This window comes from Schistocerca nitens, chromosome 1 (genome assembly GCF_023898315.1).
Source record: "Schistocerca nitens isolate TAMUIC-IGC-003100 chromosome 1, iqSchNite1.1, whole genome shotgun sequence".
Classification (NCBI taxonomy): Eukaryota; Metazoa; Arthropoda; class Insecta; order Orthoptera; family Acrididae; genus Schistocerca; species Schistocerca nitens.
The window spans coordinates 740,128,687-740,153,715 of record NC_064614.1 but is presented as its reverse complement, the minus strand read 5'-3'; the positions used below and the strand labels follow the sequence as shown (position 1 = coordinate 740,153,715).

Below are 25,029 nucleotides of genomic sequence, written 5' to 3'. Positions count from 1 at the left end.
CTCTTCGACTAATACAACAAGTGTGGGCGTTTGTCAGCAAAATGTGGATGTCGTTACCAGGAAGACCTACTTAATTATGGCGCTGACCTTCAGTATCAAAACTGTGTTAGCCTGGTTATGGTATCAACTTCGCGGTTGCAACCTAATGTACATGAGAAATATGAATGTTGTTATCGGACTGTTCCATAGAGCCCTCCGACGTCATGTTCTCGACGATTTATAAGGCGTAGCTGACCCATTTTCTTGACAATCTTCTATTTCCTTTGTAAAAAAAGGTCTCCAACACGGCGATCAGTCTACAACGTAAAGGCCATTATTAGTAGGCATTAATACGGTTTGTCACCCTTTGTCTTTGTGAAGGCTTTAACTCTCCTGGGGACACTTTCAGTGAGGTTTCTGAGCGTCTGCGGAGGAATGGCGCCCCATTCTTCCTCAAGAGAATAATTCGGGAACTCAAATGGGAATCCCTGAACGGAAGGCGACGTTCTTTTCGACAAACGCTATTGAGAAAATGTAGAGAATCGGCATTTGAAGGTGACTGCCGTACGATCCTACTGCCGCCAGCATATACAGGAATATAAAATTCGAGAAGTTGGGGTTCATACTGAGGCATATAGACAGTCGTTTTTCCGTCGGTACATTTGCGAGTGGAACAGAAAAGGAAATAATGGCTTTCCCGTGGAGGGGACGCACCACCACGCACCGTACGGTGGATTGTGGAGTATCAGTGCAGATGTAAAAGAGCCGAAACTAGAGAAGGTTTGACGCTGAGATCTGGATGAATTCGACGTTCCAACTCATCCCAAATGTGTTCGACTGGGTGCAGGTCGGGACTCGGCTGCCGAGCCCAATCACGAATGCTGTAGCCCACAAACAATTGGCTGAGAAATACGCCTTTATGGCAGGGTACATTGTCATGCTAATACAATCATCGCCTCCGATAGTATCTACACTGTACGTAGTACATAATGCTGTAAAATGAGTTCATATCCTTCCACATTCAGCGTTTTCTTAGTCGCGGTAAGAGAACCACACTTTAACCACGAAAAACATCACCATGCTGCAACACCACCTCCCATTCTGTACTTTACCATCGACAATGAACATGATGTCACGAAACGTTCTCCAGGCATGCGCCAATTTCAGAGCTTCCACTGGATTGCCACAGGTTATAGAGTGATTCATCAGTACACATCACTCGCTTCCTATCATCCGCTGTCCAGCGGGGTCGCATTTTACGCCACGCCATGCCTCGCTTGCCATTGACTACACAAATTGTGGTTTATGAGGAGCTGCTGGACAATTGACCCACACACTTTTTAACTCCCTGCGCGCGGTCATTGTGGTAGCTTTGGAACTCAAAAGCGATTCCTTCTGCTGATTCCATGCGATTTTTTAGGGCCACCCTCCGCAATGCTGGACGGTCCCTGTCCTTCAGTACATGAAGTCTGCCTAGTCTTGGTTTAGCTGCCGGTGTTCCTCGGCCTTTCCAAGTCACAGTCACACCGCCAACAGTTTTGGGCTGCTTCACGAAGTAGAAAAGTCCCTGATGGGATTGTTCATTTAGGTTTCATGCCATGACCCACGTCTTACGGCGGGTCCGTCTCTCGTGACATTTAGTGGTCAGTTGCGCATTACATTTGGTTGTCCGGTTAGTTTTGACCAGATAGTATAAATACGTATGAGCTAGAAAGCAAACGGAACGCCTAAGTGGTTAATGAAAGTGATTGGCCACTGCCTTAAGGGGGTAGGACGTCAAACGGGCCGACTTGGAGCAGGAAATGCACCACAGGACATTTTAATTTCCATTGTCTATACTTTTACAAATACATTTATAAAACTTTTTCAGGATGAGCAAGAAGGATTCAGAATCTATTAAAAACTGTGGTAAAAATTGAGATAATTAACTGTAAAACTTGAGTATTTTCTAAATATGAAGTTCAAAATGTAACAGCTCATTCATTTTTTCATAAATTAGATAGATTCTAGAGTTTCATACGCCTGTAAGTATGGTTTGTATCCTGTGCAAAATTCATAGAAGAACCTCTCTTACTTATGAAGGAAAGTGTACCTACAGCAACAAATGCAACCAATAGTAAGTGAAAAAAATGATGAAATTTCACATGTAAAAAAAATATTTTGTTATGTTTTTGAACTTCCACTGTAATGAGTGTGAATCCTGAATCCTTCCTGGTCATGTTGACAAAGTTTTATGAATTTATTTGTATAGACAATGGAAATTAAAATGTCCTATGGTGCCTCTCCTGCTCCAAGTCGGCCCGTTTGACGTCCTACCCCTCTCAAAACACCCCGGTCTGTAAACTGCAGGGTGTTTCAAACAGATTCATCTGACTGCGCAAGACTGTCTTTTGCTCGAATGAAGACAGAAACTTGTGAACATTTTGACTTGCACATATGATACGAAGTTTTCGTTTTCAAAATAATTACCCGATTTCTCAATTATCTACCTTTCAAATACACGCACATACAACCTTAGGGTACTTTCTACAATTACGCCTAGGATCAAAAACTTTAATTACCTTTGCGACTATTTCTGGAGTTGCTGCATAGCATCGCAGTTCGCTCACAGTTGCTGGAAGAGAACGCAAGTAGATACAGTCTTTCACAAACCCCACGAAAGAAAAAAAAAATCACGTACAATGAGGTCAAGCGACCACAGAAGCCAATGGCGGGATGCAAGATCCGTACGCCGCCCTTGAGCCCTCCACTCACAGATCTTCAAAACGCACGTGGACGAGGAACAGGTGACGTCACAGCATGGAAATCCACTTTCCACTAAACTGCGATGCGTCAAATAAAGACACTCGCATGTCAGATTTTTGCCTCTTGGGGAGGAACGTGGCCAATAAGATCGACATCGTTTTTACATTACAAGTAGAACTGAAGAAACGCCATACTGTGTTCAGTAAAGCTTCGTATTTGGTGGGTTTTCTTTATCGCAGAGAACGTCGTATGAAGATAAGTTGTCTGAAAGCATCAGCAACATTTTACTTACGATTTGTTATAATAAAATGACAGGAAACTACATATCGATAGTTAAAGGCTTTCTGTATTTGCTGTTTTTAATGTGTTGTGTGCAACGAAAGTATATCGTTTCAACACACGTTGAAACGCGCGCACACAACACACACTGCAAGTTTTTACTATTATGAAACTTTGTGTAAAATACCGTATTTATACCTATCTCTTGATATGATGGACTGCTTTAGTGTCTTACAGGCAAATATCTTTTTCAATGAAGGTCAACAGCTTCGAAATGTCTCCTCTTCCATTCAGATGAAGTTACGAAATGAATCTCGATCTTGAAATCTATGTGATGCAGTACGTTATATCAGAGTGGTGGTAGTCAATGCAACATCAAGAATATGGATATTAAGCACTCGCAGACTGACATTAGACTCTATACTTTAACTGTATTCGATTTAAAATCGAAAGTGGGATGAACATTCAAGTGAGTTAATGAATAACTTCTGCTAGTATGTATCTCAGATCGTTGATCGGCATTACGAAGTGTTCCTTTGCCAGCAATCCGCTGTTGAAGCCAACGACAAGCGCAAAATCTTCGCGATTTTCTCCGCCCCTCTTCGGTTGTCGCTGACTAAATTAACGGAGCTGTTGTATGTGCGTGAATTCTCATAAAGAAACTGTATGGTTTACGCGCGAAATGCAGCCGGAAATTGCCGCTGGAGGACTTGCCAGAAATGTTTCACATGGATGCATGCAAGAGAGTGTAAACAGCAGTGCTTTTGGTTGTGTAAATGAGGCTGATCAAAGAAGAACAGAACGGCGAAGGGTTAAAATGGTTCAAATGGCTCTGAGCACTATGGGACTTAACTTCTGCGGTCATCAGTCCCCTAGAACTTAGAACTACTTAAACCTAACTAACCTAAGGACATCACACACATCCATGCCCGAGGCAGGATTCGAACCTGCGACCGTAGTGTTCGTCGGTTCCAGACTGTAGCGCCTAGAACCGCTCGGCCGCGCCGGCCGGCGGCGAAGAGTTAAACCCCGAGGCTTACGGTTGACGTTGACAAAACATTTTTCACCACTGCTGAATTTTGCTACAGAAATAAGCAGTTAGCTACAAACTTTAAATTGCCTCTACGTAATCAGATAAATATAGTATATTTATTCAAGAAGCTTTCGATTTTGTTCAGTTGACACTTTAACATAATGCGATATGATGTAGAGAACACGTTATAAACAAAAATATTCCTCTCGCAAATTTACTGAGGAAAAATACAAGTTAAGTATCTTCATCGGACGGACTTACCACGATTAGCAATTGGAATTTGGTTTAGGGCATTTATTTATTTAGTTAGTTAGTTATCCATTCATCTTTTGGTCGCTGTTTGGATCAATGCTGGATACATAAGTGTGCATTTACAATTACAGCAACAAAAAATCTAGCACGTATATTATTTTAATGAAAACACAGGCAAAACAAAAGAGTTTACTTTTCATTGACACACTACGAGTATATAGGGCTCATTTCCCAGGATACTGCTTCAGTAATGCAAATTCTTTCTCTTTCTTTTGGATAAGTCTCAAAGTGTTCCTTTACTCTGTACAAATTGTTGTTAAGTACTTTCTTAGTTTTGTTTTGAAAAACGGTAGTGCTTTTATATTCTCTAAACCGTTTGCTTTCCCCTTTACTCATCTTGTAGATAAGAATGGCTATTGATCGCCACACTGGATTTTTGTTTTTATCTGCTCGATAGCTGCACTGGAAAAACGATCGCAAATAAAACAATAAGATTACCGTACTGAAACGATTAAATGTTAGCGTACGTTTCACAGAAGGGAACATTTAATACTTATCCGGAATATCGGTCTGTGCAAAATTATTCGTATATAGACTATCTTGAAATACATTTTTTTTTCCATAGACGGCGTTAGTGTCTTTATGATTCATGATACATTATGGCAGTTTAAAACATCATGTGTTAAGGCTACTTTCCCTTTATAAAGATGTCGCATTATTTACAGCATTTAGCGACTACATTTCTGAAAGCACGGGATGAACTAAGATACTTTTACAGCGTAAAATAAACGAGAAAGTGCAACATGTGACTATTTTCGACTATTTGATTATGCAGGAACCTAACAGTGTAGCTTACATTATTACGAGTGAAACCAACATTGATCGTTCTGATTGTCACTGCCTGCTATAGTTGCTTCACTGTTTTCTGAAAAAGTATGACGATTTCCCAGTTTGTGGTTAGGCAGCAACTTAATACGCCAACTTAAATTACTGCTAATGAAACGAACAACAACCGTATTTGTCTGAATGACCACTTACAGTCGTCGATGCAACTACCTGTCACGAGTATATTGCTGAAAGCGCAGACAGAACACAGGTTTGTTTATAGCGGGAATCTGGCCATCTTCATTTCCAGTGATTCATTGTGACGGTTATCAACATGTACACGTTTCGCAAACAACCACCGACACCATAACTGCACTATAACCGTGATTTTAGCGTTAAAAAAAAGGAGCGCAGAACTAAACAAAATACAATACGGCTGCGCTGACTCTGTGTCAGAGCAATGCTCTCCGAAGCAGGATAGATATCTCTTTATATCTGGCACCAGTTCATAGCGTAAAAATTTATATCGCAAAGAATCCAGATTCCGGACTGTCTCCCTCAATTTTGCAGTTACCTGAGATGCAGGAAGTTCGTCAGACCAACTACCGTTTCTCTCTCCAAACAAACATTAACCACATAGATTTTGGAGAAGGTTATGCCTCATGCAAAGAAAATTTTCTTCTTTTTCATCGTTACGTGATGAGAGTATTGAAAGCAAACAAGAACGAAAAGTGAGCTATAACCTCAAAGTGATTTAACCGTTTATTCAAGACCACCTTGCAATTGCATTGATCAGATGATAGTAAATTATTCACCGATGCGCCGAAAATAATTGATCGACCATATGAAGTTAACACCTTATTTTGTCCTGATTCGTAAGTAGAGCAGTCATACTCCCTCTCTCAAAACATCGCAGAAACTGCGACCATCATGCAAGCTTTGAGGCCGAGCGACGTGGCACAGTGGTTAGCACACTAGACTCGCATTCGAGAGGGCGACGATTCAAATCCGCGTTCGGTCATCTTGATTTGGGTTTCCCGTGATTTCCCTAAATCACTCCAGGTAAATGCTCGGATGGTTCCTTTGAAAGGGCACGGCCGACTTTCTTCCCAATCCCTCCCCAACTCTATGGGACCGATGACCTTGCTGTTTGGCCCCCTCCCCCAAATCACCCAACCAACCAAGCTTTGCGTCAATCTGAGTGGACTGAGCAAGAGACTGATCATATCTTAGGCTTTACGTACGGTGACAGCATTCAACATCCCATCAATACTGCGCTGCAAACATTCTATGGATTCCATCGCATCAGTATCTCCAATAAAATGTGAATTCACGCAAACGAAGTTGACACTCGGCGCGGCTGTTGATGGGAGCGACCGTGAAGGCATTTCTTATTTACAGTCGCTCCCATCAGCCACCGCGCCTAGTGTCAACTTTGTTTACGCGTTTAATACGTGGTCTACCTGGCACAGGACGCAACACACAACTGGCACTTGTTTATTTCCGATTTCAACGCATACGATCACATCCCCGAACTTAAAGCGAGTGCATGTAGCACACGGTAAGAAAGGTGGAAAGAGACAAAATGGCAGAGCGAAAATCAAGATTGAGCTTTCACATCAACTGCCATGAATTCGATCAAAGAAAGTCGCTCTAATAGTAAAGCTAGATCAGACACAGGAAGCTATCCCAACGTCACTGTGTATAAGAATTTAAACTGCATTTCACTACTACAGCGTCTCAGGATATGATTTAATGTAACAGACTGTTTTCAAACTGAGCTGATTGGCAGGAAACACAGATATCAACTTATTTCTTCTCCTGTATCTGGCAAAGATTTCTGTAAAGTGAAAAAAAATTCACTTACATTGCCGAGAAAATATCGAAATCGTCCGCCATACTGTACTTCCGAGTAGTGTCGACTATCGATGTTACTCTGCTCGACGCTTCTATCGATTGCGTGATAAACTTCAGAGCCGGAGTCCAGACATTGGCTGCGTCAGTAGGATTCGGCAGCGGTCGGAGATGTGTGGCAGATGACAGTGTGTTTGCAAAGTTGTGTGTGTGGTATTTTGTGCAACATCATATATCTTACTGACCTGTGCTGCTTCAGTTGTACACAATGGCTCCGACGATGAGTAAATTCGTATCGAAGAATGCCGCAGTAGGAATTGCTTCTGCCTCAGTCATCATTTGGTTAATCCGAACAAGGAATAAAAATCTAAGAGCGCAAAGGTAATATTGTTGTATCCCAGCAGTATCACATGTCATAAAATGTTGATATTACAATTTCTATCACTGCAGCTGTCACTACATGTTTTACCGCTTTTGTTTCACAATAGTACATCGTCTCAGACAAGACATTGTCATACATTGCGGTGATGTCTCGGGCGAACTATTTAGAGAGCGCATTACGGCATCTCGTGATGCATCTGTAGCGCCGTGATAGTTATTACGTATCGCAGTGGACAAGCGTAGAAGACGTGAAATGCTTAGTTTTTGAAGTACGGCAGCGGCTCAGCAATGACAGCCGCGAAACACAAAAAGCAGCAGTGTAGAGTGTTTTGCCAGGAGGTGCCAGTCTACATTTTACACACGTCGTTCATTATTTACTGTGTAGTTCATTTGGAATTTATTACTGTTTTGCCATTTCTACTACGTGCGCGAATACATGACTACCACTGTTATGTGAAGACACGCCAAATTATTGCAGTACTAGTTCCGAAGACGCCTTTCTCATTTTCCGACAGTATTTTAATTTTTTTATAATTGCTCATTAAATTATTCTAGATTACTATGTAAGAACGTAAATCGGTAAATTAGTAAGATCATTCAATTGAAAGATTTGTAACGAATCTCTAAGGTGACTTATTCTTGTGCATGTAGGCCAGACTGGGGGGAAACCTTTTTTCCCTTCGCATTGTACTGACACATTCTCATCGTTCGTAGTGTCTTGTAGGTTGACTGATTTTGGTATGACACTTACGCTTCACTATTGTCAGGAAGGTTAAGTGACAAGTTTTCTTTGTCCATGAAAACAATTGCATTTATTTATGCCGCTGTTAATCAGTGATCGACCGTACACTGCAAGTTAATTAATGCAATGTTCAAAAGCTCAGGTGCCTTGCTATGCATCACTTGGCTGTCACGAAATTTACATGTATAGTGTGTAATCCGTCACTGTTGTTTTGCCCCTTCATATTGCAATATCAACCATTCACCATGCAAGACTGGAAAGACTGAGTGAGGATTATTATATAAACAAGAACAATGATACAATAAAGACGAGGATACCTTAATAGCTTCAATAAGACATGATGCTGCTATTGTGTATTGACACTGAATCATGTCTTAGGTAGATTAGAATTTTCAGTCAATGACAAATATCTTCTTTTAGCCAACAGTGGTGATAGGAAGTTCCCGGACACATGAAAAAGGCATGTTTTTTATGGAAAAATGTAATCTGTAGTTATTTTGTATACACAAGCATACATGAGACATTTTTTGTGTGTCATGACTGAAGAGTTGCCTCCAATGACTTGTGGACTCCAATAAAAATCTTTCCATACTGCTTTTTCATTTCTTTCTGCATTTTGTATTTATTTTTTGTTTGGTCCACTAAATAATTTTTTAGTATATTGTGTCTACATGCAATATACATAAAATTGGGGGTAACACAATTAATTTATAATTACAGGAGTCCATCATGGTATTTTCCATTAAACTAATTTCATATTCAGACACAAAACTTTGACACGACCTCACATTAACAAATATTATTGTGTTCTGAATACTGTCATGTGGGCCTTGAATTTTGACTGTGTAGTGCTTTTATGATTGGTCTCCTGCAATTGCCATCTCTTTCCCCCTTATTTTGTGCAATATCTATTTCCTAGTTTTTTTTTCTGTTGTCACCAGTTAGTCTCCCTTCACTGTGCAAGAGATACCTAAGTTCACTAGCAAAGAATATAACTGTTCAAATCTTCATTGATCACACATAGAGGTTCTAGACAAACAATGACATCATGTGCATCAGTAGTTATTTGCAGTGTATATTCCTGCCGCCCCCCTCTCTCTGTCTCTGAGGCCAACTAAGGACCATCTTTTTCCTTCATTCTTCTCCAAAACTCTTTATTATTTTCTCAGAATGAGATCATTTTGCCTCAATTGACCATATGATTCAGTTGTTCTCCTGTTTGTTTTATCTCCCTAAAAACTCTGAATTTCTGGACCTCTGGTCTGTTTATTTCCTTTCAGCTTTCGTGGATGAGGTATTTGTCAATAATATACAAATACAGGTCTCACTCCCAAACAGTGTACTGCTGACCCTATATAGCTCATAAAAATAAAACTGCAACAGCAAGAAGGTTCAGTATATCCAACACAGAGCTGAATCTTTCAGTATAATCAAATAGAAATGTGGAAGATGTTGTGCGAATTCATGGCTTCAACAGACAGTTTGGGAATTTCTTTAGCATCTTCAGTGATTACTTTGGAACTGCTTTGCTTCTCAAAGCACAAGTAATAAGAAGCACAACTCCAAAATCTAACAGATACCTCACTATTATCAAAATCTCAAGTGCAAGAAAATATATTGCTCAAATACAGAGAAACAATAATATATTCTCTACCCTGAACAGTTACATTCAGATTTACAGAAGGGTGATACGTCAGACCAAACAAGGGTTCTATGGTAATTTCATAAGAGTCGCCAAATAAAAGCCAAGCAGTATGGGAAGTAATGAAGAAGGAAGCAAATAAAGTATCCCCTATAATGGAAAAATCACAGTCAATCATGAGAACAAGACTGTTATTGGGCCTCAACATAATGAAAATCTGTTCAGTTGTTACTATGCAGATATCACAAACAATATTCAAACAATGGAAAATCCAGGATGGAATGTAACAATACCAGAGAAGGAAAATTGCTACTCCCATACAGCTGAGATGCTGAGTCGCGATAGGCACAACAAAAAGATTCACACAATTGTAACTTTCGGCCATTAAGGCCTTTGTCAGCAGTAGACACATGAGCGCGCGCGCGCACACACACACACACACACACACACACACACACACACACACACACACACAAATGCAACTTGCACACACATGTCTGCAGTCCCAGAGAACTGAAACCACAAGCATGCAAGTTGTGTTTGCGTGAGTGTGTGTGTATGTGTGTCTACTGCTGATAAAAGCCATAATGGCAGATAGCTACAATTGTGCGAATCTTTTTGTTGTGCCTATCGTGACTCAGCATCTCTGCTATACGGTGAGTAGTAACTTTCCTTCTCTAGTATTCTTACAAACAATGTTCTTTGACACGAGATGATAGAAGCCAACAGAAAGACAAATGGCTCTCCTTTTTTTTTTTTTTTTTTTTTTTCCCCCTCTTCAATCTGTATTTGCAGAACAATTTGGGATGAAATCATCCATGTTGCATCAACATTTTAAGAAAATGTCATCTGAAATTGGTGGTATTCAGATAACATCATTTACTCACAAAGTGACAGCAGGGGAAAACACTCAGGCACACAAAAGGATTTAATTTTTATAGGCTTTTGGAGCCTTTGGCTCATTCTTCTGGGAGAAGAGTTGAGGGGGATGGAAGAGGAGTAAATAAGGAGGACTGGAGAAATTTAGGGAAAGGGATGCAGTTCAGAAAAGTCCCCCAGAACCTCAGGTCCGGGAGACTTACCGGATGGGTTGAGAAGGAAAGACTCGTGTTATGTGTGTTCCCCTTCTGCCACTTAGTGCACAAATTTTTCTCTCTATCTGATTATATCAATAATTGATGATTTGCATTGTTGTAGATAACATCATTTGTAAGGCAGCGTGTTACAAACATTTCAGTGCCACTTCCAGATATAGTCAATTCATCTTTTCTGACACACTTTTCTGATCTGTCTAAAAATCTGTAAAATGGACCCTGTTCATGAGAAAGGAGACAAATCAAAGAGAGAGAACTACATACCAGATGCTTCATTATCAGGATTTGGAAAATCATAGAAAAAGTAATGATTAATGGGTTAATGAAACTTTTAGACAAAACTAAATTCTCAGTGATACTTAGCATGCATTCAGGAGAGATAAGTCAACAGCTAGTGCCACATATGATTTTATGCTAAATGCACTAGAAATAGCAGACAGAAACAAAGTACCACTGTCATTTTTTAAAACTCAAGTAACACCATTGACATTCTGAAGTGCAACACAGTTGAATCTCCAAGTATATGGCATTACAGGCAGTGCTAAAATGGTTCACATCATACTTCACAAAAAGGAAACACAAAAAAACCTAAACTAAAGGAAAATACTAGGACGACGTTTCTCAGATGCAGAAATTGTATATGTGAGAGAGAGAGAGAGAGAGAGAGAGAGAGAGAGAGAGAGAGAGAAGGGGGGTGGGGGGGGGTGTTATGTTTAAGAGTCCATTCTTAAACCAATCCTCATATATAACCTAGGCAGACAGTAAAAGCATTCTTACTATACAAAACACCCAAGTCAACTGCGAGCAGCTGTAAATAAAAGTACAACGTAACTAAATGGATGGTTGGAGGAGGTTAAGCTACTAAAAGACATCAAGAAAATATCATTCCTAAATTTGTGTTTAAAAGTTAATGTATGCAACACTAATGTGACATTAAATGCCAACAAAATGTCATATCTGAAACGAAAGTTTCTGTGTGTATGGTTTCAAAATGACTTCAAATGTTATGTGCATGTAAGCAAAGAAATTAAACACTGAATAAAATATGTTATAGTCTATATTTTCTATCTGTTAAAGCAAGTTTTGCATCTGTACCAACTGTCTACTGTGCCCAATTCTGCAGCATCATACTGTACAGTATTATTTCCTGGGGTAATATTCCATGCAGTTTCCTTTCCTTAATTCAGAACAGAACTGTAAAAGCAATGCATCATGCTTGACAAACAGATTCTTGCAAACCCATTTTTCGGAAGTCCTCAATCTTCCTATTTCCCTGTATGTATAAATTAAAAGTTAGTAAATATGTTAGAAAGAATTAAAAAGACCAAAATAAAAACTTCAGTATCCATGAGGGTGGTACAAGGGAGAGTTTCATGTCAGCCAGTAAGGACATCAGCTTTCAAAACTTCCACTAAAAATAGTGTTATACAGATTTACAGTAGCCATCCATATAAATTAAAATTCATATAATAATTCTCACTTTATTGTAAAACCTTAAGAGCATTTTTACTGGAGCATTTGTTCTGCTCAGTAGCAGAATTCATAGGACCTGTGACATAAGATTCTTGATACAAGGCATCCAGCAGCCTTTTTTAAGGCAAGTTACCTCCATTGGTCATTTAGTCTGTCTACAAATGATGTTTGTAGATCAGACTTCTCAGTTGTTTTCTTCAGAAGTTCGTCTTCTTTTTTCTAAAAAAAAAAAAAAAAAAAAAAAAAAAACTACATTAGCAGCAAAAGTCAAAGAATTAATTGCTTCTTTCAATCTACCCAGCTTTATACAGTTATTAAAAATTTGTTTTTCTTTCTCTAGTGACCAGCTGAATGACAAAGAGGACAGACTCCTTGCCTGACTCCTAATATAATTTGGAAGGGACTAGAAGTTGTTCCAAGAAATTTAACTTTAGATATTGTGTTTGTAAGAATTTGTGTAGTTATTTCAGGAATTTTCCTCTTTACTGCAATTTCCTTCAGTGTTGTGAGGAGGGAGTTTGTCCATTGAATCATATGCCTTTCTGAAAAACAACAATTATAAGTGCAATCTTTATTAGATATTGTCATATATCTAATTATTTGTTAAAGGTTCAGAACTTGCTCTGGACAGGATCTGTTACTCCTGAATCCATTTAGTATTTTAGTATATAGAAATCACTGTGTTGCTTAACTGTTAGATTGTGACCACGGTTACTCTTTAATGCATCTTACACTTTACTTGCAATCCTGAATAAGTGTTTGATCAGCTCTTCAGTTTTCAGAACTAGCATTATTTTCCTACAAATGCCAGATTACAAATCCAGATATTTGGGTTTCAGTAGGCCTATTCAGCTGGTCACTTGCCACCTCTGGCAATTATTTTTGTACATGAAGAATACGAAGTTGAATTTTTTGAGTCCTTAGTAAACTGCTTGGGGAGAACCCCTTCAGAGGTTGATGGTAGGCAAGGGCATACCACTGTCAGTAGGACCATGCCTTGTAAAGCAATTGACATGTACAGATCAACCATTGGGTTGTGGACAGCTTCTGCTTTCCTTCAGTAACTGAAAATGAAGTTAAAGGTGTTGATCAGTAGTTTGCCATTTTTATTAGGCCACTACTCCAATAAGCAGCTTACCAGACTGACTATATTCTTTTTTCAAAAGATAAAAATTTATTGACCACATGGTGTATTTGACATTAGGACTCACTTTTGAATTTACTTAATACTGTCTCTTGAAATAGTATAGGTCTACTGCAGTGTTATCTTGTCATGCTGTTTTGTGATGAACTTTCATAATTTTGTTATGTAAAACTACTCTTTGTGTTTCACAAGTTGAAGACTTCACAAACTATTTAGAAAATTTACTTCAACAAAGTCATAGTTACGTGGTCTTGTCCCTCCTCCGCTTCAATATTCTTTTTTTAATTTTCAACACGTGTGCTCCATCTTAACATTGTATTTCTCAAACCAAAACAAACTTCTTTTTAAAGCAGTATTGTTCAGTTTTAGTGATGAATTAGATTATATAAATTTGAACTTGCCCTGAAAATTGGGTTCACATGTAGCATGGTGTTATCTCCCTTCAGGAAACATGGTACTGCAAAGAGCTGTAAATAATAATAATAATAATAATAATATAATAATAATAATTTACCCTTTAGGATGATGGAGATTCCAGATACCTCACTTTAAAGAACTGTACTGTGTTTTGTGTACCATTAAGCAAAGCCTTGCTTTCTTTTTGTTTCAGAAACACGCAGCAAGCTCAAATTCAATACTTTGTTGGAGAGGTGAGTAAAATCTTTGTGGGTTTACATGTTTTTTGATAATATTATTGTCATTTTTGTGACAGTGATTTAAAGGAAGAAACTAATCTTGGTGTTGGATATAACCAAAACAATATCCCCTCTAAGGACACAATTACTGATCATCAATAATTCTTGTTTGACAAGGCAAACCTACAATAAATGGTTGTATAATATTGTTTGTTCTCTTGTCACTTGCCCCTCTGGAACTTCGAAATTTGTTTGTTGTTACTGAAAGACACTTAAGTCTGTTACATCTACCATTCAGATTAAATAAAATGAGGCTACACTACACATGGCCTTCACCTGAATAGGACGGGGAAAAATAAGTTAGCTTCTCTATTAACAGAAACTGTAAGGGGGTCCACAGTCACTCAAGGGGTGATCCCTGTGGTTAATGGGTCCAGGCAGACAGGTTTTTTAGGTTAAAGTCGAAGTCCAGAAAGATGACAATCAAGATAAATAGAATAAAAGAAACTTAATGTACAGTAAATAGAGGTAAAGCTAAGGGCAGTATCAACTTACTTCATCAGAATATCAGGAGAATAAAAAATAAAGTAGATGAACTATTAGTGTGTTTAGATGATCTCAAAAATAAGAGTGAGATTGATATATTCTATCTGTCTGAACACCATGTAACTGTGGGCATGGATAGTGTCAGTATAAGTGGGTATAATTTATCATCTTACACTTGTAGATCTAGGATGGATAAAAGAGGAGTTTCCATTTTCATAAAACAAGGGTATAAATGCAAAACTGTAGAAGTAAGAAAATTTTGTGTTGATCAGCAGTTTGAGGTTTGTGCGTGTGAACTTCAGATAGATAATGTAGTATGGATAGTAGCAACAGTGTACAGGTCCCCATTAGGAAACTGGGAGCTGTTCATAACAGAGTTTGACTCCCCATTATGCTGTCTGTCAGACAAAAAGAAGAAGTTATCTGTGGTGGTTTCAATGTAAACTTTCTAAGTAATTCTGATAGGAAAAGTGAACTAGAAATGTTATTAAAAACATATAACTTAGAATCAGTGATCAATTTTCCTACACATATAGCTCAAGACAGTAGCACGCTAATAGATAATATATTTGTACAGAAAGAGGATGTAAAACAAACACTTGCTTTCCCTGTGGTAAATGGATTGTCAGACCATGATGCACAACTGATTAACTTACAAAACCTAACAGAGTGTACAGTTCGAAAACCTTTAAATAGAAGTGTGAGGTCGCTCAACTCGGTACCTATAGAGCACTTCAGAGAAAGCTTAAGAAATGTTAATTGGGGAGACGTATACAATGAGCCAAATGCTAATGGTAAATGCAACATATTACTTTATAAATTTATATCCCTTTTTGAACATTGTTTCCCAAAGAAAATTACTAAATGTAACATCACAATGAGCCAAATGCTAATGGTAAATGCAACATATTACTTTATAAATTTATATCCCTTTTTGAACATTGTTTCCCAAAGAAAATTACTAAATGTAACATCACACACTTTTCAAAGAAACATTGGATTACTACAGGTATTAAAGTGTCTTCAGAAATCAATATAGTATATGCATTTTGTGCCATTTAAGGGAATGGGGTAAATAATAGAAATATTTATCTTTAACTCCGTATTTCTTATGCACTTGACACGTTCCGCGTTGTAACTGCTACCGTATCATGCGATTGATCAATGGAACACGCAACCAACTAACTATCTCTGTCTGTCACACTGATACCTTCTTCAACCATTGCATGACCCCTCTTCTTATTAATAGTGTCAGAGACAGATGAAGTGTTTCTTGTAACAATCTTGTGATTGTCTTTCCATTAATTAGCAACTGATGTCATCATTAGGTTGAAGTATGATAGCTTGTTCTTTGTGAACTTGCAACTGTGGAGTCTATGAGTTGACAACTGTGATATTGTAATTTCTTAATGACCAATAGGTCTAGCTATTGTGGCTAGTACTTGGTAGTCATGACTGCCATTTTTATGACACTGTGACTCACTACAAAAACTGAACCAGAAACTTTTCTGTTTGAAAAGGAAAGTTGCCTTTGTTTCTTATGCTTAGTTATCTGTGTGTTTGGTCATAGTAGTTAGTTTGCAGTATGTAGTATGATTATTTATAAAATATATAGTAAAATAAGATTTCAAACAATGGAAAATCCAGGATGGTACTTAACAATATTATGAGAAGGAAAGTAGCTACTCACCATATAGTTGAGATGCTGAGTCACAGATAGGCACAACAAAAAGACTCACAATTAAAGCTTTCAGCCATTTGCTTTCGTCAACATCTCTCTCTCTCTTTCTCTCTCTCTCTCTCTCTCTCTCTCTCTCTCTCTCTCTCTCTGTGTGTGTGTGTGTGTGTGTGTGTGTGTGTGTGTGTGTGTGTGTGTGTGTTGACGAAGGCAAAGCTTTTTTGTGCCTATCTGTGACTTAGCATTCTGCTATATGGTGAGTAGCTACTTTTCTTCTCATAATATTAAGAAATTAAGATTTGTGTTATATTCCCAAGAATTTGTAGAAAGTAGTTCATAAAGTAATTAAAAGAAGTTAAATGACATGGTTGATTATGGATGTAGTTTTCCCCCAAATATCTTCATGTTCTTAATGTCTTAAATTTGTCATTTAAAATTGATGTTTTATTCCAGGTAATTCGGCTGTTTCTTGTTGTGATGAAATAATAAAATCACATAAGTTATTGGCAGTTACCAAATTAAACAGTTATTCCAAGCTGAGTAGAAGATAATTTTTCGTATATTATTATGCTAACAATATGGTTCAGAGCAACACAAAGATAGGGAGCTCTCAGTCTTCCATTGTGCAAATACACGCTTTCCAATAAAGTTAGGAGGTTGGGCCTGATCAGACGTAAAACATTGGTCATAAACAGAACATTCCTGCTGTACAGTACATGTTCACTGAGAACAAATTAGAGAAGGAAATATCTGATAAAATAATTTTATGTGCATCATTTGACTTTCTGTTACAGAAAAATCCTTCAGTAGCCTCCAGAATAGTTCTCTTTTTTTGTTGTGTGTAAACAGTATGTTCTAAATGTTAAGAAATAGATTATTTGAGATTCAATTCCAAAATGTTAGGATTTATATTTGTGTACACATCATGCCATAGGTGTCTTGCTAAAACATTGTACACAATTATGATACTGGACGATTGGAAGGAGCCAATAGCATTGGTCTGTTAACTGTTAACCAAAGGTGCAAAATTTTGACAATATTCAACCAAGTATGCAGACATCTAAAGCACTTCAATCCAGTACTTGCCATCATTATTGAGGGACTTCAGGAAGAAAAGTGTTGCATCCTATATCCTTCTGATTGGTATTCAACTAGTTTTCAAGGAATTAAAGTGCCCAACATTAATCCAGTTTAGTTCCATTTTATTTATTTAAAATCATATGTGAGATTTTTCATCTACTGGCTGTGGCAAACTGTGGTCACTGCTATAGGAAAGGTGTATAATTTTATTATGGAATCTCTGTTAATACTTGAATTCAGATTAATCATTTCATCTGCTGTTCTGTTCCTGTGACATACTTACTATATCATGTCTTGTTTATTTTTTATGTTTATGTAATGTCCTCTGTGTCCCACCTCTCACATTGCTTTGTCCTACTGACAGATGCAATTCCGATATGTGCAGTGACACTTTTTGGTGTAGTATCTGCAAGACATCATACAGTACTCTGTCCCTGATCATGCCATGTATGATTTTATCTGTTAATATTCAATGTTCTTGCTCTGTCATATAACCATGATTACACATTCCATGATAATATGCTTTGGCTATTCAAGATGTCCACAGTCACATACGTCACGATTTTGCTTCTTAATCTCTTTTTGGATGCACTGGATATTGTTCATGACCAGGTACAAAATGGGCAATCCCCAAGATGCATGGATATCCCCTACCACCAACCCCCCTTGCCAGCATTTCCTCCTTGTTAGGAAATATTTCGTTAATAAATGTCTGTGTCACATGCTTTTCACACTTCCTTCCACTGTCTGGTTATCTTACTTCTAATTTTCTATTGACTTAAATCACCCACAGTACTACAGTCTCTCTCTCTCTCTCTCTCTCTCTCTCTCTCTCTCTCTCTCTCTGTGTCTCTCTCTCTCTCTCTCTCGTCATTCCAATCCCGCGAGCGGAAAGACTTACCTTAGGGGGGGAAAAAAGGACAGGTATACACTCTCTCTCTCTCTCTCTCTCTCTCTCTCTCTCTCTCTCTCTCACACACACACACACACACACACACACACACACACATCCATCCGCACATACACAGACACAAGCGCTTTCCCGTTTGGTAAGTTACAGCATCCTTTTTATATATATTGTGTGTGTGAGAGAGAGAGATTTCTGTGAACACATCTTCATCCAAGCACCACAATACTGATTTTGCTCCCTGTGCAAGTCCCCCCTGTGGGTCCGGGGGTTAGAGTAGGCCCGAGGTATTCCTGCATGTTGTGTGAGGTAACTAATAGGAGTTTCACATGTTTTGGCCTTTATGTGATGGACTCCTGCAGGGTTTGACCTCCTTTCTTCAAAATTTTCCCTAAGAGCGAGCCAGTTGGGGAAGGGTACCTTACAAGGTGCATCGTGTCCATCGTGCATAGAGATCTTCAGCCCACTTTCTCGTTGTTGCATTGCAATCCTGCCCATTCTCCATCTTTGGGGCAAGGATACTTTCGTGGGTGCATTTTCCACCGTGCACTATGCAGTGTCGATTTCTGCATCGACAATGACCATGGACTTCTTTGCACCTGATATCCAGCACAGCAGCCAGTCTGTTGTGGTGGGGCCGCCATGTACCCTGTTGGTTGTAGCCCCCTGACCACTCAGGGATCGCTCTACTGATGCCTGCGCTGTTAACTCCCCACTTATGCCAGGGGGTAGATGCCCATCCCCTTGGGGCATCGGGACTCCCGGCAATGGCCATCCTGCCAGGTGGCCTTTGCTGCAGCTGGGTGGCACCCGTGGGGAGTGCCCCTGCTCGGAGTGGGTGGCATCATGGCAGATGACACGTGATGAAGCGTAGGCCATCATCTCTTGCTGGTGGTGAAACACCAGCTGTCTCTAAGCGATCACGAGCTCAATTCAACGCACAGAAGTATGACCCCAAATCGTTTCCCTCCCTGGCCACACCACAGGAGGAACGTCAGGCTAAGGATGGCAGCGGATCTTATTTGCCCTGGCACCTTGTATGTTTGAGAGCTGATGGGGAATCTTTCATGACGATGAAGCTTCAGTTTTTTGTTGAGCATTTAGAGGAAAAGTTCAGGGAGGTGGAGGGCTTGTCCAAAATGAGATCTGGGTCAGTCTTGATCAAAACAGCAACCTCTGGCCAGTCATGGGAGTTACTTGCTTGTGACAAGCTGGGGGGTGTTTCTGTAACCATCACACCGCATAAGAGCTTAAATATGGTCCAGGGTATCATATTTCACAGAGACCTTCTTTTACAGTCCTATGATGAGCTGCGCGCCAATTAAAGTGGCGAGGTGTAAATTTCGTCGAGCGTGTCCACCAGGGTCCGAAGGATAATCGGGCTGCCACCGGTGCCTTCATCTTGGCCTTTGAGGGTGACACATTGCCCAAGAAGGTCAAGTTGATGGTCTACCGGTGTGATGTAAAGCCCTATATCCCTGCCCCGATGCAGTGCTTTTAGTGCTGGAAGTTCAGCCAGATGTCTTCACGCTGTTCCTCCAATGTCGCAAGCCGAGATTGCGGGTGCCCATCACATTCCAATTCTCAGTGTGGCCCGCCTCCCATCTGCGTCAACTGCGGAGAGCACCATTTGCCTTGCTCGCCTGACTATAGGATTCTCCAGAAAGAAAGGAAAATCATGGGGTAAAAGACCCCGGACAGACTGACCTACACTGAGGCTAAGAGAAAATTTGAACGCCTCCATCCTGTGTGTACGACATCGTCTTACGCCGCCGCTATGACAGTTCTGGCACCATCAGCTCCGCCAACCCAGGTCACCTCTCAGAGCTGGAAGTCTACACCTGCCCCCTTGATGGTGGGGGTATTTCCCTCCCTGTTGCTGCTGCACCACCTACTTTGGTAGCAAACACCCCCCCCCCCTCCCCCAAATATCAGGGACGTCTCTCCCCCACTTCTAAGTTGGAGAAGTGTAAGTCTTCTTTGGCTTCTCTCACTAGGAAGGGGTCCCTTGGGACACTCCCTTCCCAGGTTTCTTCTAGTGGGAAAGACGACACCCGCCAGTGGCTGAAGAGCCCAAAAGCAGCTGATTGTAGGGCCTCACACTCACCCTCAGTCCCAGAGACTGAGCCAGTGAAGTCCTCCCAGCCAGGGAAACCCAAGGAGCAGCGAGAGAAATACGAAAAGGAAACCCCTAAGACCAAGGAAATTGCGGTGGCACCCACACCACCGCCACCTACAAGCTCTGCGACTGAGGATGGGGTGGAGATTTTGGCATCCGCTGAGGACCTAGATCTCGCCAGACCCTCAGACACAATGGATATAGACTGCTCAGGCGATAAATCGGTGGCAGCAGGTGACTCTGAGGTGTAAACTGCCTCATTGAATGTTCCATGCCTTCCCAGTGTCACGATGTCATCCTCCAGTGGAATTGCTGCGTTTTCTTTCCACTGCCTGGCTGAGCTACAGAAACTGTTAAGTTTTACACCTGCAATCTGCATTGCCCTCCAGGAAACCTGGTTCCCAGCAATGCAGACCCCTGCCCTCTGCTGCTATAAGGGATATTACTGGAACCGTAGTGACTATAATCAAGAGTCAGGTGGAGTTTGCGTTTATGTCCTGAACTCGGTCTGTAGTAAACATGTGCCTCTTCAAACCCCTCTTGAAGCTGTTTCTGTCGGAATAAGGACGACGCAGGAAATAACTGTGTGCAATGTATATTTTCCTGCAGATGGTGCAGTACCCCTGAATGTATTAGCTGCACTTATTGATAAACTCCCTAAATCTTTCTTACTCCTGGGAGATTTTAATGCCCATAACCTCTTGTGGGGTAGTACCAGGTGGCTGGCCGAGGCAGAGATGTCGAAACTTTACTTTCGCAATTTGACCTCTGCCTCTTAAATACTGTAGCCACCATACATTTCAATGTGGCTCATGGTAGTTATTCAGCCATTGCTTTATCAATTCACAGCCCAGGACTTCTCCCATCTATCCACTGGAGAGCACATGACAACCTGTGCGGTAGTGACTACTTCCCCATCTTCCTGTCACTGACCCAGCATCAGGTGCACTGACGCCTGCCCAGATGGGCTTTGAACTAGGTGGACAGGGGAACTTTCACCTCTGCTGTTAGTGCTGAATCTCCCCCACACGGTAACATTGATGTGATGGTTGAGCAGGTGACTAGCACAATAGTTTCTGAAGCAGAAAATGCGATTCCTTGCTCTTTAGGGTGCCCGAGGTGTAAGGCAGTCCCTTGGTGGTCGCCAGAAGTTGCTGAAGCAATTAAGGAGCGTTGGTGAGCTCTACAGCGGCATAAGCGGCACTCTTCCCTTGAGCTCCTCATAGCCTTTAAATGGCTCCATGCCCATGTTCGCTACCTTATCAAACAACGGAAGGAGGAGTGTTGGGAGAGATACGTCTCCACCGTGGCTCCCCAAGTCTGGGCAAAGATCAAACGTCTTTTCGGGTACCAGGCCCCAACAGCTGTCCCCGGTGTTACCATAAGTGACGAGCTATGTACCAACGCAAACGCGATTGCCGAGCACTTTGCTCGAGCCTCTGCATCGGAATTACTCCCCAGCCTTTCACACACTCAAATGGCAGCTGGAAGGGAATGTCCTCTCATTCACCACATGCTGCAGTGAATCCTATAACACCCCATTTGCAGAGTGGGAGCTCCTCAGTGTCCTTCCACATTGCCCCAACACAGCTCCTGGGCCTGATTGCATCCACAGCCAGATGATAAACATCTCTCATCTGACTACAAATGACATCATCTCAGTATCTTCAACTGGATCTGGCGCAATGGCGTCTTTCCACCGCAGTGGCGGGAGGGCATCATCGTTCCGGTGCTCAAACCCGGTAAAAACCCGCTTGATGTAGATAGCTATCGACCCATCAGCCTCACCAACGTTCTTTGTAAGCTGCTGGAATGTATGGTATGTCGGCGGTTGGGTTGGGTCCGGGAGTCACATGGCTTGCTGGCTCCACGTCAGGGTGGCTTCCGCCAGGGTCGCACTGATAATCTTGTGTCCATCGAGTCTGACATCCGAACAGCTTTTTCCAGACGCAACACCTGATTGCCCTCTTTTTTGTCCAAGTTGGTGACTCCCATAGTTCCATCCATATCCAGGAGAATGGAGTCCCGCAGGGCTCTGTATTGAGTGTGTCTCTATTTTTAGTGCCCATTAACGGTCTAGCAGCAGCTGTCGAGCCCTCTGTCTCACCTTCTCTGTATGCAGACGACTTCTGCCTTTTGTACTGCTGCTTCAGTACTGTTGTTGCTGAGCGGCACCTCCAGGGAGCTGTCCACAAGGTGCAGTCATGGGCTCTAGCCCATGGCTTCCAGTTTTCAGCTGGAAAGTCGTGTGTCATGCACTTCTGTTGGCATCGTACCGTTCATCCGGAACCCGTACTTTACCTTAATGATGATCCACTCCCTGCAGTGGAGACATATCAATTCGTAGGACTGGTTTTCGACGCTCAATTGACTTGACTCCCTCATCTTCTTCAGCTTAAGCAGAAGTGCTGGCAGCACCTCAAAGCCCTCCATTGCCTGAGCAACACCAATTGGGGTGCAGATTGCTCTACGCTGATGTAGCTCTTCAGAGCCCTTGTCCAATCCTGAATTGACTATGGGAGTGTGGTTTATGGTTCGGCAGCGCCTTCAGCATTGCTGTTACTCAACCCTGTGCACCACTGTGGGGTTAGATTAGCGACAGGAGCTTTTAGGAAGAGTCTGAGCTTTTAGGACCAGTACCAGCGCACTGGTGGAGGTTAGTGTCCCTCCACTGCAAATCAGACATGCGCAACTGCTCACCAGTTACTCAGCACACATTCATAGTTCCCCTGAGCATCTGAATTACCATCTCCTTTTCCCATCCGCGGCAGTCCATCTCCCGCATCGGCTGCCCAGATCGGGGCTGACAATTGCGGTTCGCATGCGGTCCTTTCTCTCCGAAGTGGAGTCCTTCCCTTTACCTCCTCTACTTGCGGCCCGTTCACATTTGCCTCCATGGTGTATGCCTTGGCCGCAGCTTCGTCTGGACCTTTTGCATGGCCCTAAGGACTCCATTAACCCCGCCACTCTCCGCTGTCACTTCCCCTCGATTCTTGACGTGTTCCAGGGCTCTGAAGTGGTTTACACCAACGGCTCAATGGCTGATGGTCACGTAGGCTTCGCATATGTTCATGGAGGACATATTGAACAGCACTCTTTGCCAGTTGGCTGCAGTGTTTTCACTGCAGAGCTGGCGGCCAGATCTCGTGCTCTTGAGTACATCCGCTTATACCCTGGCAAGTCATTTCTCCTATGTACTGACTCATTAAGCAGCCTACAACCTATCGACCAGTGCTATCCTCGCCACCCTCTGGTAGCGTCCATTCAGGAGTCCATCTTTGCCCTGGAACAGTCCTGCCATTCCATGGTGTTTGTGTGGACCCCAGGGCACGTCGGAATCCCTGGCAACGAACTGGCCAACAGGCGACGCGGGAACCGCTTCTGGAGATAGGCATCTCTGAAGCTGACCTGCGTTCTGTCGTACACCGCAGGGTTTTCCGGCTTTGGGAGATTGAATGGCATAACAGCATGCACAGCAAACTGTGTGTCATTAAGGAGACTATAAGTGTGTGGAAGTCTTCCATGCAGGCCTCTCGCAGGGAATTGGTTGTCCTCTGCCAGCTCCGCATTGGCCATACGTGGCTAACGCATGGTTACCTACTCTGTCATGAGGACCCACCTCAGTGTCGTTGTGGCTCCCAAATGACAGTCGTCCAGTTCTTGCTGGACTGCCCACTTTTAGCCGCTCTGCGGCAGGCTTTTAACTTTCCCAGCACGCTACCTTCGGTGTTTGGTGACAATGCCTCCACAGCAGCTTTTGTTTTACGTTTTATCCGTGAGAGTGGGTTTTATACTTCTATCTAGGTTTTAGCGCATATCCTTTGTCTCTCTGTCTCTTCCACCCTAGTGCTTTTAGGGTGGAGGTTTTAATGTATTGCAGAGTGGCTGGCTTTCCCTTTTTATTCTTGTGGTTGGCCAGCCACTGTATTGTTTTACTCTCATCTGTTTCTAGTGCCTCTGTTGTTTTCTTGTCCTCATTTGTTCCTTTTAGTGTTCGTTGCCTTCCCTTCATTCTTGTGGCTTTTCCTTTCTTTCTGTTTTGTGTTATATGTTTCGTCCGCTTTATTCTCACACTTGTGGAATTGTTTTATTAGGAACAAGGGACCGATGACCTCATAGTTTGATCCCTTCTCCCACCTTTAAACCAACCAACCAACCCTGTGCAAGTTATTATGTGTGGGGTTATATTCAAGGGGAGCAGGCAGTCAGAGACTTGAAAGAATAAGCCACACAGAAGTTTTTTAAATCATTTCCTTGACATCTTGGCTAGAAGTTGGTAGACATCAGCCTCACCAACATTCTTTGTAAGCTGCTGGAACGTATGGTAGGGCGGTGGTTGGGTTGGGTCCTGGAGTCACGTGCCTTGCTGGACTGCCCACTTTTAGTCAGCAGATGTTGCAGTCTGTTCCATTTGGTGGATTTCTGGTTCCAGGAGTAAGGTATTCATTAAGTGGGCACAATGTGCTCTTGGATTATTATTCTGAAAGACATAGCCATTGGCAAAATTGTTAACTGTAGGCCTGGACAATCACAATATTTTTCTGTCCTCACATGAACCTTGATAGTTGCTTGAACCTTGGTCTGCGTGCCTTAGATGAGAGTCTGTGTCCTCTTCCACACC

At 41.6% G+C, this 25,029-nt stretch overlaps 1 protein-coding gene across 1 annotated transcript in view; it reads left to right on the top strand.

The window, feature by feature from the left end:
- Positions 1–7,103: 7,103 nt before the first annotated feature.
- LOC126260298 (ATP-binding cassette sub-family D member 3) overlaps positions 7,104–25,029 on the top strand; it is a 102,161-nt gene continuing 84,235 nt past the window's right edge. Inside the window, exons 1-2 of the mRNA XM_049957624.1 lie at positions 7,104–7,348; positions 14,054–14,093. Of these exons, the coding sequence (XP_049813581.1) occupies positions 7,236–7,348; positions 14,054–14,093 (153 nt within the window). The 5' untranslated portion in view covers positions 7,104–7,235. The remainder of the gene's footprint in view (positions 7,349–14,053; positions 14,094–25,029) is intronic.